Here is a 14,040-nt window from a genome sequence, read left to right on the forward strand (position 1 = left end):
GATCATTTTAGCTGACCAGCCCAGGATTTTTTTGCACCTCTTTCAGGTTTCCCCTCTCCAATCAAACTTTTAATCAAAATACGCTCTTCTTTGGAAAAATGTGTTGAATGACCTATTTTTCTGAGGCTTTCAAGGAGAAATCCATGTTCAACAGGTGCTGGCTTCATCATTAAATAGGGGCCACCTGATTCACATCTGTTTTTCACAAAATTGATGACTACACTGATTAAATTTTTTTAAGCACACCCCTTTCAACAAATTGCCCAATGGACCTTTCTGACCTGTCAATCACTCATACAATAATAGCCAATCAGATCTCCACATTGTCTTAACCCCTGGATTGACCCGCCCCTCTTGTCGCCATGTCCCACAAACAATGCTGGTTATCAGTTGTGTACGCTTTGAAAAGTTGATGTTACAAACAAAATGGTCCTCAGATGCGCTTGGGGAACGTGCAATTCTGATGAAAGATATCTGGCTCGGTTACAAGGGGCCCGGTTGATTCATTTTCCAAAGCCTAAAACAGAGTTGATGAAGTGTGTACGATGGATGAAGGCTCGCGGAAGAGCGCACGTACAACTAAGTGTGGACAATATCAACAAACACAAGGCTGAATGTTCGAAGGTAAGTGAGGTAGAAGTGACTTCTCTGAGTTTGTTTTAATTATTAGGGCTTTATACATTGGAAGAGAACAACTTTCACTTTGCTAACGTATCACTGACCTGCTCAAGGAAGTGTGTAATGTTTTATGCTGAAGAATCGGGTTAGTGATAGGTAAATGTGCCACGTCATGCAGGAGAAATGTCTTTTTGCCTATTTGTATCACATCGGACTTTTAAGACAAAGCACTGGGTTCCATTACGAGCCAAGTCAAATGAATACACCCACTCATTTATAAAGACTACAATGATATTACTTGTGATCTTTCCAAGTAAAAAGCACTGACCCTGCTTAACATGCGCAGTAAGATTCCACTATTTTTATCCTGTTGGATTTCAATATGAAGTTTGTGAGGCGTCAAACTTTTTTGCATCGCTTGCCAACGTTTCGCTGTAACGCTGACATTGCATCCCGCTCCGTCCAAAATCTTAATTCCGTGTACATATCCTTGCGTGAAATAGTTGAGACCTCTGTGTAGAACCCTCTTGGACAAGTCTGGCGCATTTGGCAAAAAACATACCGCAATGTTACCGGAATACACGATAGAGATTCCACTTCAAACCTGCTCTGTTCAGTCGCCATTTTGGAAGATTGTGGGAGATGGCAACTGTTGTTAAGGGGGGCGGAGCTGAAGATCCATTGTGTATATATCAGGAATGCTGGGTTTTGTTGGTTTTCTGAGAATCTACGGCACCTACTGGTAACTTTTTTGACATGTCGCAATAAAAAGTACATTGAAAACATGGATTAATCTGGTTAGTCACATTGTACTGATATTATTTTGCACACTATTGTACTTAAAGGGCCACTGTCATGAAATGCATGATTTTTAGTATGTTATTAATGAAAAAATGTCAGCCGACACAGACCCATGCGTTTTTTTTCACCACAAAACATAATTTTGACATAAAGCTTTTTGTAACTCTCGCCATGAAAATCCTCTCAAGGGATTTGTTTTCGAGAAGAAGCAGGAAGTGATGTACAGGACAGGACCGCCCTCAAGTGGACTCATTTGTTTACATTAGTTTTACCTACCTCCGGGAAGGTAGCTCGTTGTTCCTTCATGTTAGGGTTAACAAACAACCGCCTAAAGCAGCCCGGCTCGGCTCCATGATAAGCCACCTTGGCGCTGAAAATGAGGCACACCGGCTGAGGCGAAGACTGCGCGTCGGGCTTGCGGACGACGGCGGCTCTGAAGAACGCAGCTGACAATGCCTCACTCAGCTGCGTGCGACGACAACGCAGCAAAGCGCCCCGGCTCGACGTGGTTGTTCATCGCGTACTGTGGTGGCTATGAACAACACCCTAAAGCAGCCCGGCTCGACTCTGTGATAAGCCACCTCGGCGGCGAAAATGAGCCACACCGGCCGGCTGCGATAAGCCGCGATGGCTCATCACCGCCGTGGAAGTGGATCGGATGGGGAGTCGGTTTGGCCGTGATTGCATATCATCTGAATATGGCTCGAAACAATAGGGTAATATTGCCCCGGTAATAAATTGGTTGTGTGATGTTCCCCTCTTCGAAAAGAGCTTCTGTGTCAGAAGGGGCGTGTTTGTCTCCCCATAGTAGCGTTCACTGCGTGTTTTCATTGGTAAATGTCAATGGTGACGTCACGGACAGGTGATGCAGCCAATATGGCAACCACTTGGATGTCGTAGAATGACACTTCTGCAACTTTGCACATGGATGACGCGCTCTCCGCTCACATTTATTTTTTCATATAGATATTGAAGTGAATAATGTTATATGTAATTTTCACTACAATATCTATTTGGAATGTTTATAGGGATGACACTTGAACTCGTACACAGACTGAATAACAGTGGTGTTGTTGCCTCTCTAACGACATTGGTTAATGTGAGGTTGATCATAAAGGCAGTCCAGTTGTACAAACAAAAAAAGGAGAAAAAAATCTGCTCGGTGCTTTTCCATCCATCCATTATCTGACCCGCTTATCCTCAAAAGGGTCACCCGAGTGCTGGAGCCTATCCCAACTATCTTTCGGCAAGAGGCTGTGTACACCCTGAAGTGGTTGCCAGCGCATCGCAGGGCATATTCAAAAAAACAGGCACGGGGAGAACATGCAATTTCCACATAGACGGGCCACAATTTGAACCCTGGTCTTCAGAACTGTGACTCAGATGCTCTAACCAGTCGCATCAGTGTGCCACCATGCTGTGCTTCTCTCTTTTCATAAAACTTGGTGCTGCAATAGAAACAACTGTTAGAGGCTGCCTTTGTAGTAGACTTGAAGTCTCCTTTAGAAAGTACTCTTCTGTCTGTTGCTGTATTCACTACACTTGTCTGTATTCTATACACTTGTCCTCGTCTAAAGATCTAACCATATTATACTGTGTATTCATCGTGTTGTCTTTTGTTTCCTTCACCACAGTGGGGCTCATTCAAATGCATTGTCTCTCCAGGTGGCGAGCGTAGCTGTGGAGTACATGAGTTGATCTGCGTCAGAAAAGGTAGGGCAGGAAGATCGATCTTTGATGGCAAACTGCACCTCCCACACCTCCTTCTCCATCATTATCAGTCATCATTTTTTTGTTGTATCACCACCCTACAACGACAATAAAGCTGTTCTGTTCTGTCATATGCGGCAGTCACCACCTTGATCATACTTGTCAAAGTGTTTTTCTCCTTGTGTCTTGTTTTGTCTCCAGATGTTTGTTGTCATCAATTGACAAAAAAGAACAAAAATAGGACAATATGCAGCATATAACTGTAGTAAAGCAGTTGGGTTTAAAAAAAAAATAAATAAAGTCCGCATTTTGAGAAATTATCATTTTGTCAGCATTGTCAATGCTTGGAGAAAAAAAAAATGCAGCTGTTTTATACAAAAACAAAATTGCATGACTGGATGACTCCTTTCTTTCTTTTTTTTAGGGTGGGGGAGAATTGCTGCAATTGTGCATTCTCAAATTGTAGTACATTTTATGAGAAATACAAACAAATAATGGCATTCAATATTTTTCATTATTCCACATGGTAACATTTTTTTATTTAGGGCAGGGCTGCCTGGACTTTTTTGCTCCAAGATCTACTTCTCAAGCAGCCAGTTCTGGCAATCTACTAACAGGGGAGGCCTTATTGGGGCTGGGGTTGATCAATGTATTGGCAAAACCTGAATAAAGCTTGGTTAGGGTTTGACCAAGGGTTAGGGTTAACAGTTACAGTTTAACCCTATTGACCAAAACTGCCTTGGCGATCAACTGGTTGATCGTGATTGACGCATTGGGCATGTGAAGGATTACTTTACGTGGTTAGCCACTTTTCAGCAATGATGACCATGTCGACTTTTAAAAAAAAAAATTATAAGTTCAAAAGTTTTTTTGTGATATGCATAATAGGGTATTGGCAGTGGCAGTGGCCCCCAAACAATAATGCAATGATGTACTTTTTTTTTTTTTGTCAAACATTCCAATTATTTTTTTTTGTATGTATGTAGTTTAGGTGGTGCTGGGTCTATTTTGTGTTTAATCAGTGCAGGAGCATTGTGCTCACAAGTCTTCTCTTAACATGCGTGGGAGTGTGTACATGAGATGAGTGCTGGTGAGTGTCCTTAAGCCTGTGGAGAATGTGGGTGTCTTTGTGAGTGTGAGATCCCATTTTTATATTCAACATGGCAACAGTCTCCATACAGATAAGACCTAATGGTGGAAGCACAACAGCAATATGTAATAGTGATAGGTACATTAGTACATATTTTCCTTTCGGCTTGTCCCGTTAGGAGTCGCCACAGCGTGTCATCTTAGATGAATGCATATATTTGTTTGGCACAGTTTACGCCGGATGCCCGTCCTGACGCAACCCCTCTGCATTTAGCCGTGGAGAGAAGCTTACAGCACCTGGTATTCCAAGGTGGTCTCCCATCCAAGTACTAAACCCGCTTAGCTTCCGAGATCTGACAATAGTAGCATATAATGTTAACAATTTTGTTAATAAGCTTAGAGCACCATACCATTATTTTACTGATACATAGCCAATCAAGTAACAAAGTACAAACAAGGGTGTACATGCTGATTTTTGAGAGATACCAATGACTATATGGATGACCACATACTCTAGCTCGATGTAGAATCTGCATTTAGGTATAGGTATAATAGTACAAAGGGTGATAATCTTAATATAAACGCAATTCAGTGAGTTTCTTGCCATAAAACCTGCTGCTAGACTACTTTATATTGTTGTATGCAGTGTTTGAAACACACCAGGCAGTAATCACCAGTTCATCCTGTTAAGTCTGAAATGCCTTTCAGGCCCTTCCAACACTATTGGAACAGTGAGGTGAAATTCCTTTTTTTTTCTTTTCTGAAGACAGAAAACATTGGAGTTTGACATCAAAAGATGAATATGGATATCAGCAGTTAAGTTTTTATTTTTAGGTATTTACTGTTTGAGTTGACAGTGAGGCCCCATAGCTCAGTGGTTAGAGCCCGTTTGTCCCCGCCTCTTCGGAGTTTGCATGTTCTCCTCGTGCCTGTGTGGGCTTTCTCCGGGTACTCCGGTTTTCTCCCACATCCCAAAAACATGCATTCATTGGAGACTTTAAATTGCCCCTAGGTGTGATTATGAGTGCGACTGCTGTCTGTCTCTGTGTGCCCTGCAATTGGCTGGGATCCAGTTCAGGGTGTACCCTGTCTCATACCCGATGACAGTTGGCATAGGCTTCAGCACTCCCACGAACCACATAAAGATAAGCGGCTCAGAAATTGAATGGATGGATGGAAATCTGGGGATTGACTTGGCATAGGTGTTGTTTTGGCAGAGGCTTTTGGGTTATTTAACTTCATGAGAAAGGATTCACAATGAGATGGGTTGTCCTTATTGGCTCTTAATAATTGCTGTATCGAAAAATTAGACTGATCCCATTTTGATCCATGCTATTTTTGTACTTTCTAGTAGAAGGCTGCAGATTTGTGCTTGAACTATCTGTCTGGAACTGTTCACCATTTCCTCCACCTTGTCTAAGTACTCAGTTCCAGCTGAAGAAAAACACCATCATGATACTGCCACTAATGTGTTTTTTTTCAAAATATGTTTAAATATTTTTAGAATCTTCTTTGAACATGTACAAAACAAATACAACTAGGCTATGAGACAAATATGAAAGAAAACAAAACGAAAAGTAGTAATAAAAGGAATTTAGATGTTCAATAGGAATAAGAAAAAGTAAAAAAAAAAAAAAACTATCTGGTTATCCACCTAATTCTGAGTACAGGTTTGACTTGTACAGTGAGAGTGGCGTTTGAAGTAAATTATCAGTATCCTTAGCTAGCACGTCCATGCAATGGTGACAAAAAGAGCAGAAAACTAACCATATACCGGATACTCTAATGTACCTTTTCCATTGTACTAGTTCTACCCATCAACCAGCCTGGTTCCACCCTGTACTGTATGTTCACTTTACATTACACACTTTCAGGTCTGGGAGGTTATAATGGCACCATTGCTCCAAAACTTTTCTGACCTGGTTCTAAAACACTGGCCAATGAGGGCCGTGACATCACTATCGTGATTGGCTGACATTACAGTATGTAGGCCTGGTGACTTGTCACTTGCATAACGTCACAGCTTACAGCCAATCAAAACACAGATAAACTTGCCCTCATGGGGTAAACACATTTCTCTATTTAGTAAGCTGTGCCAAATCATATAAATATTATATAAAGCATCAAATATTAATTTTAACAAAAATACGTAACTATGTCCATAATATATATTCTGTCTATGGATGAAAAAGTGAACCTTGTGACCAGAATGTACGCAAACATACGTACACCCAAGGTACATTCAAATAAACTGAGCCAACAGGTTCTGGAATTTATGATGGAAAAGCACCACATGTATCTAAAAATGCCAGGTCCACGTGAACTGCATTTTTAACAAATGAAACACGCCTAACCTATTTCATCACATTATCACATGCTTCACTATATTTGTGGTGGTGTTTTGATTATGAGCAGGTTTGAGTTTGTACCAATAAAACAATCCCTACTGTGAAGCAGTGGGATGGTAGCATCATGCTTTGGAGGTGTTTTTCTGCACATGGGACAGGACGACTGCACTGTATTAAGGGCAGTTTTGAGTTTGTATCAAACATACATCTTGGAATTATGGACAGAAAAAAATTCAACCTTGGTTGATAAAATTTTGCAAAGAAACAACTAAAACCTCTAAAATGCATGTGGGGCTAAATGTGATAGTGCATCAGCGGTACTTTAGATGGCAGCAGGTGTGGTCAGGTGAGACCAAAATTAAACTTTTTGGTCATAATCCCATGAACCGTGTTCAGGGGAAGATGAATGATGAGTTCCATCCCAAGAACACCATCCCTACTGTGAAGAATGGCGGTGGTAGTATCATGCTTTGGGGGTGTTTTTCTGCACATGGGACAGGACAACTGCCCTGTATTAAGGGCAGTTTTGAGTTTGTACCAAACATACAGCTTGGAAATATGGACAGAAAAAAATTCAACCTTGGTTGATAAAATTTTGCAAAGAAACAACTAAAACCTCTAAAATGCATGTGGGGCTAAATGTGATAGTGCATCAGCGGTACTTTAGATGGCAGCAGGTGTGGTCAGGTGAGACCAAAATTAAACTTTTTGGTCATAATCCCATGAACCGTGTTCAGGGGAAGATGAATGATGAGTTCCATCCCAAGAACACCATCCCTACTGTGAAGAATGGCGGTGGTAGTATCATGCTTTGGGGGTGTTTTTCTGCACATGGGACAGGACAACTGCCCTGTATTAAGGGCAGTTTTGAGTTTGTACCAAACATACAGCTTGGAAATATGGACAAAAAAAAAAAAAATTCAACCTTGGTTGATAAAATTTTGCAAAGACAATTGAAACCTCTAAAATGCACAATGGGGCTAGGTGTCAAAGTGCATCAGCGGTATTTTAAATGGACGCAGGTGTACTGGCCAGAGGTGGGACCAAGTCATTGCATTGCAAGTTTCAAGTCTTTTTCCCTCGAGTCATTAGTCAAGTCTCAAGTCGAGACAGACAAGTCCCGAGTCGATTCACAAGTCTTACATTTTGAGTTCCAAGAACTTTTGAGTCATTTCACCTCCCCCCCAAAAAACATAAAATCATCCGAGATGCCGCGCTGTGGCGAACCCTAGCGGGACAAGCCAAAAGAACAAAGAAGAAGAAAATACGCAAATTTATAGTGAAGAAAATGAGTATTTGAACACCCTTATATATTGCAAGTTCTCCCACTTAGAAATCATGGAGGAGTCGGGAATTTTCATCGCAGGTGCATGTCCACTGTGAGAGATAATCAACAAAAAAAATCCAGGAATCACAATGTATGATTTTTTTTTTCCAACGATTTATTTGTTTGATACAGCTGCAAAAAGGTATTTAAATACCTGTATATCAACTAGAATTGTGACCCACGAAGACCTTTTAATCCGCCTTTAAAAGTCCATCTCCACTCCATGTAATATCTTGAATGAGATGCACTTGTTTTAGGTCGTTAGCTGCATAAAGACACCTGTCCACCCCATACAATCAGTAAGACTCAAACTTGTAACATGGCCGAAACCAAAGAGGTGTCTAAAGACACCAGAGATAAAATTGTGCAACGACACACGGCTGTAAAGGGCTACGGAGAAATTGCCAAGCAGCTTGGTGAAAAAAGATCTACTGTTGGAGCAATCATTGTAAAATGGAAGAAGCTAAACATGACGGTCAATCTCAATCTGAGTGGAGCCCATGCAAGCTATCGCCTGGGGTCTCATTGATCCTTAGAAAGGTGAGGAATCAGCCCAGGACTACACGACAGGACTTGGTCAATGACCTGATAAGAGCTGGGACCACCGTTTCCAAGCTGACTGTTGGTAATACACTGAGATGTCAGGGTTTGAAATCATGCTTGGCACGGAAGGTTCCCCTGCTTAAACCAGCACATGTCAAGGCCTGTCTAAAATTTGCCAATGACAATTGAATGATACAGAGGACTCATGGGAGAAAGATTTGTAGTCAGATGAGACCAAAATGGAACTTTTTGGTCATAATTCCACTAACTGTGTTTGGAGGAAGACGAATGAAGAGTTTCCATCCCAAGAACACAATCCCAACTGTGAAGCATGGGCATGGTAGCATCATGCTTTGGGGGTGTTTTACTGCACATGGGACAGGACGCGTGCAATGTATGAAGGAGAGGATGACCGCGGCCATGTATTGTGAGATTTTGGGGAACAACCTCTTTCCCTCAGTCCGAGCACTGAAGATGGGTCGTGGTTGGGTCTTTCAACATGACAATGACCCAAAGCACACAGCGAGGAAAAGCAAGGAGTGGCTCCGAAAGAAGCATATCAAGGTTCTGGCGTGGCCTAGCCAGTCTCCAGACCTAAACCCAATAAAGAATCTTTGGAGGGAGCTGAAACTGGGTGTTTCTCAGTGACAGCCCAGAAAGCTGTCTGATCTACAGAAGATCTGTGCTGAGGAGTGGGCCAAAATCCCTCCTCCAGTGTGTGCAAACCTGGTGAAGAACTACATGAAACGTTTGACCTCTGTAATTGCAAAGAAAAGCTACTGTACCAAATATTAAGATTAGTTTTTTCAGGTGTTCAAACACTTATTTGCAGCTGTATCACAGATAAATTTTTAAAAAAACCACATGTTGTGATTTCTGGATTTTTCTTTTGAGATTATCTCTCACAATGGACATGCACCTATGATGAAAATTTCAGACCTCTCCATGATTTCTAAGTGGGAGAACTTACAATGTAGTAGGGTGTTCAAATACTCATTTTCTTCACTATATATTTGTGTATTTTCTTCTTCTTATTTCTTTCGGCTTGTCCCGTTAGGGGTCGCCACAGCGTGTCATTTCAGATGAACGCTCATATTTGTTTGCCACAGTTTTTACACCGGCTGCCCTTCCTGGCGCAACCTCTCTTGGGAGTGGAGGTCCCAGTGGTAAAAGAACTCATGACCCCTGTTTTACCAAACCACCCACTTCCCAAAAACATGCATTAACTGGACACTCTAAATTGCCCTAGGTGTGATTGTGAGCCACTCCTTGAGCCGTCACTTTATCGTGGTTTGTGTGCCCTTATAATCTTAGGAGGTAAGTTGTCTGGGGTTTCATGCCCCTGGTAGGGTCACCCATGGCAAAAAGGTCCTAGGTGAGGGACCAGACAAAGTACGATTCCAAAACCCCGATGAGGAATACAAAAATTGGATCTTGGTTTCCCTTGTACGGACGCAGTTCAACGGGGCCCCGCTCTTGAGCTAGGCCTGGAGGTGGGGGTCGAAAGCGAGCGCCTGGTGGCCGGGCCTTCACCCATGGGGCTTGGCTGGGCACAGCCCGAAAGGGTAACATGGGTCCTCCTTCCCATGGGCTCACCACCCGCGAGAGGGGCCAGAGGGGTCGGGTGCAATGTGAGCTGGGTGGTGGGCAAAGGCGGGGACCTTAATGATCTGATCCCCGACTACAGAAACTAGCTCTAGGGACATGGAATGTCACCTCTTTGACAGGGAAGGAGCTCGGGTTTGTGGGTGAGGTTGAGAAGTTCCAACTAGATATAGTCGGACTCGCCTCTTTGCACCACTTGGGCTCTGGTACTACTCACCTTGAGAGGGGTTGGACTCTGTTCCACTTTGTAGTTGCCCACGGTGAGAGACACTGAGCAAGTGTGGGTATACTCATTGCCCCTCAACTTGGGGCCTGTATGTTGGGGTTTTTCCCTGGGGTATGAGAGTGGAGCCTCCCTCCGCCTTCAGGCGGGGGGACGGTTCCTGACTGTTATTTGTGCTTATGCACCAAACAGTGGTTCTGAGTACCCACCCTTTTCGGAGTCCTTTGTAGGAGTGCTCGAGAGCGCTCCCTCTGGGGACTCCGTCATTCTGCTAGGGGACTTCAATGCTCACGTGGGCAATGACAGTGAGGAAGGACCCCCCCCCCCCATCAGAACCCGAGTGGTGTTCTGTTATTTGACTTCTGTGCTCATCACGGATTGTCCATGATGAACACCATGTTCAGGCTTATGGGTTTCCACATGTGCACTTGGCACCAGGACACCCTAGGCCACAGTTCGATGTTCAACTTTGTAGTCGTGTCGTCGGATTTGCGACCACATGTCTTAGACACTTATGTAAAGAGAGGGTCAAAGCTGTCAACTGATCACCAACTGGTGGTGAGTTGTCTCTGATGGTGGGGGAAGATGCCGGTCCGACGTGGCTAGCCCAAACATATTGTGAGGCTCTGCTGGGAACGGCCGGCAGATTTCCCTGTCAGAAGGAATTTCAACTCCCACCTCTGAAAGAACTTTGCTCTCGTTCTAGGGGAGATGGGGGACATTGAGTTCGAGTGGACGATGTTCCGCGCCTCCATTGCTGAGGCAGTCGACTGGAGCTGTGGCCGTAAGGTGGTCGGTGCCTGTCGTGAGGGCATCCCCAGAACACGCTGGTGGACACCAACAGTGACGGATGCTGTCAAGCTGAAGAAGGTGTCCTATCGGGCATTTTTAGCTTGCAGGACTCCACAGGCAGCTGATAGGTACCGGCTGACCAAGTGGAGTTTCTAAAGGCTGTGGATGTTGTGGGGCTGTCCTGGTGGACACGCCTCTGCAACATCGCATGGACATCAGGGACAGTGCATCTGGATTGGCAGACTGGGATGGTGGTCCCCCTTTTTAAGAAGGGGGACTGGAGGGTGTGTTTCAACTATAGGGGGATCACACTGCTCAGGCTCCCTGGTAATATCCAGGAGGAGCAATGTGGTTTTCGTCCTGGTCGTGGAACAGTGGACCAGCTCTACACCCTCTGCAGGATCCTCGAGGGTGCATGGGAGTTCGCCCAACCAGGCTACATGCGTTTTGTGGACTTGGAGAAGGCATTCGACGGTGTCCCTCGGGGAGTCTTGTGGGGCCTTCTTCTGGAGTATGGGGTACCGAGCCCCCTGATATGGGCTGTTCGGTCCCCGTACGACCACTGTCAGAGTTTGGTCCGCATTGCTAGCAATAAGTCGGAGTTGTTTCGAATGAGAGTTGGACTCCGCAAAGGCTGCCCTTTGTCACCGATTTTGTTCACAACTTTTATGGACAGAATTTCTAGGCACAGCCAAGGCGTGGAGGGTGTCCGGTTTGGTGGTCTCAGTATCGCATTTCTGCTTTTTGCAGATGATTTGGTTCTGATGGTGTTCTCGGAATGTCCCAGCGGAAAGAGACCCCTGGGACGACCCAGGACACACTGGAGTTTGGACTATGCCTCTCAGCTGGCAAGGGAACGCCTCGGGGTCCCTCCAAAAGAGCTGGAAGACGCGACCAGGGAAACGGAAGTCTGGGTATCCCAGCTGAAACTACTTATCCTGCCACCCGACCCGGAGAAGCGATGGATGGATGGATGGATGGATGGATGGATGGAATGTGAGTGTGGTTGTTCTCTGTCTCCATGTCCCCTGAGATTGGTTGGCAACCAGTCCAGGGTGTACCCTGCCTCCTGCCCGTTGACAACTGGGATAGGTTCCAGCAGTCCCGGGACCCTTGTGAGGATAAGCGGCTAAGAAATGGATGGATGGAATTTTATTCTTCAATGAATCAGAGGCTTTAATGCCTTCTTTACATGTTTAAAAATGGAATAAGTCTGACATCCAACACACATCATATCTGTTTGCCTTTGCGCCCACTAAAGTTACCAAAATCACAAAAGACTAGCCAGCAGTCTACAAATTCTTTGCACACACTTTCAGCTACCAAATCCAGGCATGAGCATTTCACGGAAACGATCGTTCCGTTACCGTGTCGTTACCCAGCCTGAGAAAACACGGAACCGATAGTCTGTTTCCCAGATCTCTGGGCTTACTTTTAATAAAATTCGCCCATGTGTGGAATGTAAAACAAGTTCTCAATTAAATACAACAATCTGTATAAAACGAATTTACCTAAACCCCTTTATTTTTAATGATTAAAACGCCCAGCTTTGTCAGTGTGGTTTACAAACAGCACTGGTTTCCGCTTCTGCGCTACGCATGCTCACGTTGGAGTTATTCATATCCGGGTCACTCAAATGCTAGTCAAACATGTCGGTTGCTAAGCGTAAAAGACAAAATGCTCTTGCCTGCTAAGGCTTTATTTTGAAGTACATGTAAAAACCGGTTTCCATGAGCATTATCAATGGGAACAGAAAAATCGTTTCCCACCGTTTCCCAGGACAAAAATCAACGGAACCGAAAGTTCGGTTACCATATTTGCCGAAATCCTCATGCCTGAAATCGTCACATGCAATTCAACACTCCCATTGCACAGTAAACCCAGCTTCTTGCAAACCAGTCTGACAAATTGGAAAAAATACAGTCACCCTTGCGCTCATCCTGAAAATCAAGATACACCAATTTTCAGCATATGTGCGGATTTCAAGAATGGAGCCCATACAATTAAACATTGTTTGACCTATACGAATGTTTAAATGACTATATGAATCCAATTCAATTAAATTTTCTACATTGCTTATCCTTACTGGTGTCGCAAGTATGCTGGAGCCTATCCCAGTTATAATCGGGCTGGAGGAGGAGCACACCCAGAACTCGTTGCCAGCCAATCGCAGGACACAAATAAATAAACAATCCTGTGTACTCACATTCATACCTACAGACAATTTAGGCTCTTCAATTAACCTATTGTGCATGTTTTTGGGATGTTGGCGGAAACAAGACCATGCGGAGAAAACTCACGCAGGCACGGGGAGAACATGCCAGCTGCACATAGGCGAGGCAAAATTTTAACCTGGTGCCTCATAATGTAACTGTGAGACGAATGAGCTAACCATTCATCCACTGTGCCGCCCAGTATTTGTTATTCTATACAATGAACGGGGAAATGTTATGGCTGCTGTATTTCCACATTTGTATCACATATATTATTACATAGAACAGGGGTTCGAAAATCTTTTGGCTCAGGGGCCACATTGACTTTGAATCAGGCGGGCTTATACTGCTGTAAGTCGCTTACACACTGTATGAAAAATAATAAAACAACAAAAAAGGCATTGTTTGCAGCAGTTGTGTTAAACTTATATTTAATGGGAGCAATGTTTTGATGATAATTTTTTCCCGCAGTCCATCAAAATCTGGTATTCGTTTTGTTTTGACAATTCTCAGAACAGCAGGTCCCAATTGGCTGGAGTATTACTTATCCACTACAAAAAAAAAACATTTGCTTCACTGTACCCATAACAGCACTTGATAATGTACACCACACCAATTACAGCTGACTGACTGGACGTAGAATAGGATGGGGGTTTCCTCTTTGCGAATCATGTTACAGAATACGATTCGCATTCATATGCTGTAAAAAAAAAAAAAAAAGCCTTCTACAATGTAAAAAATTACAGACCCACAAAAAAAAAATCTGTGAAA

At 43.7% G+C, this 14,040-nt stretch overlaps 1 protein-coding gene across 5 annotated transcripts in view; it reads left to right on the forward strand.

Moving 5' to 3' along the window:
* LOC133513047 (synaptotagmin-14-like) overlaps positions 1 to 14,040 on the forward strand; it is a 110,580-nt gene that overhangs the window by 40,337 nt on the left and 56,203 nt on the right. For 3 of the 5 annotated variants that reach the window (XM_061843310.1, XM_061843314.1, XM_061843311.1), the window contains one exon: positions 3,085 to 3,132. The exons of the other annotated variants lie outside the window; for them this stretch is intronic. In XM_061843310.1, coding sequence (XP_061699294.1) covers positions 3,085 to 3,132 — 48 coding nt within the window. The remainder of the gene's footprint in view (positions 1 to 3,084; positions 3,133 to 14,040) is intronic. 5 annotated transcript variants of the gene reach the window in all.

This window comes from Syngnathoides biaculeatus, chromosome 15, assembly GCF_019802595.1.
Source record: "Syngnathoides biaculeatus isolate LvHL_M chromosome 15, ASM1980259v1, whole genome shotgun sequence".
In the NCBI taxonomy this organism is placed as follows: Eukaryota; Metazoa; Chordata; class Actinopteri; order Syngnathiformes; family Syngnathidae; genus Syngnathoides; species Syngnathoides biaculeatus.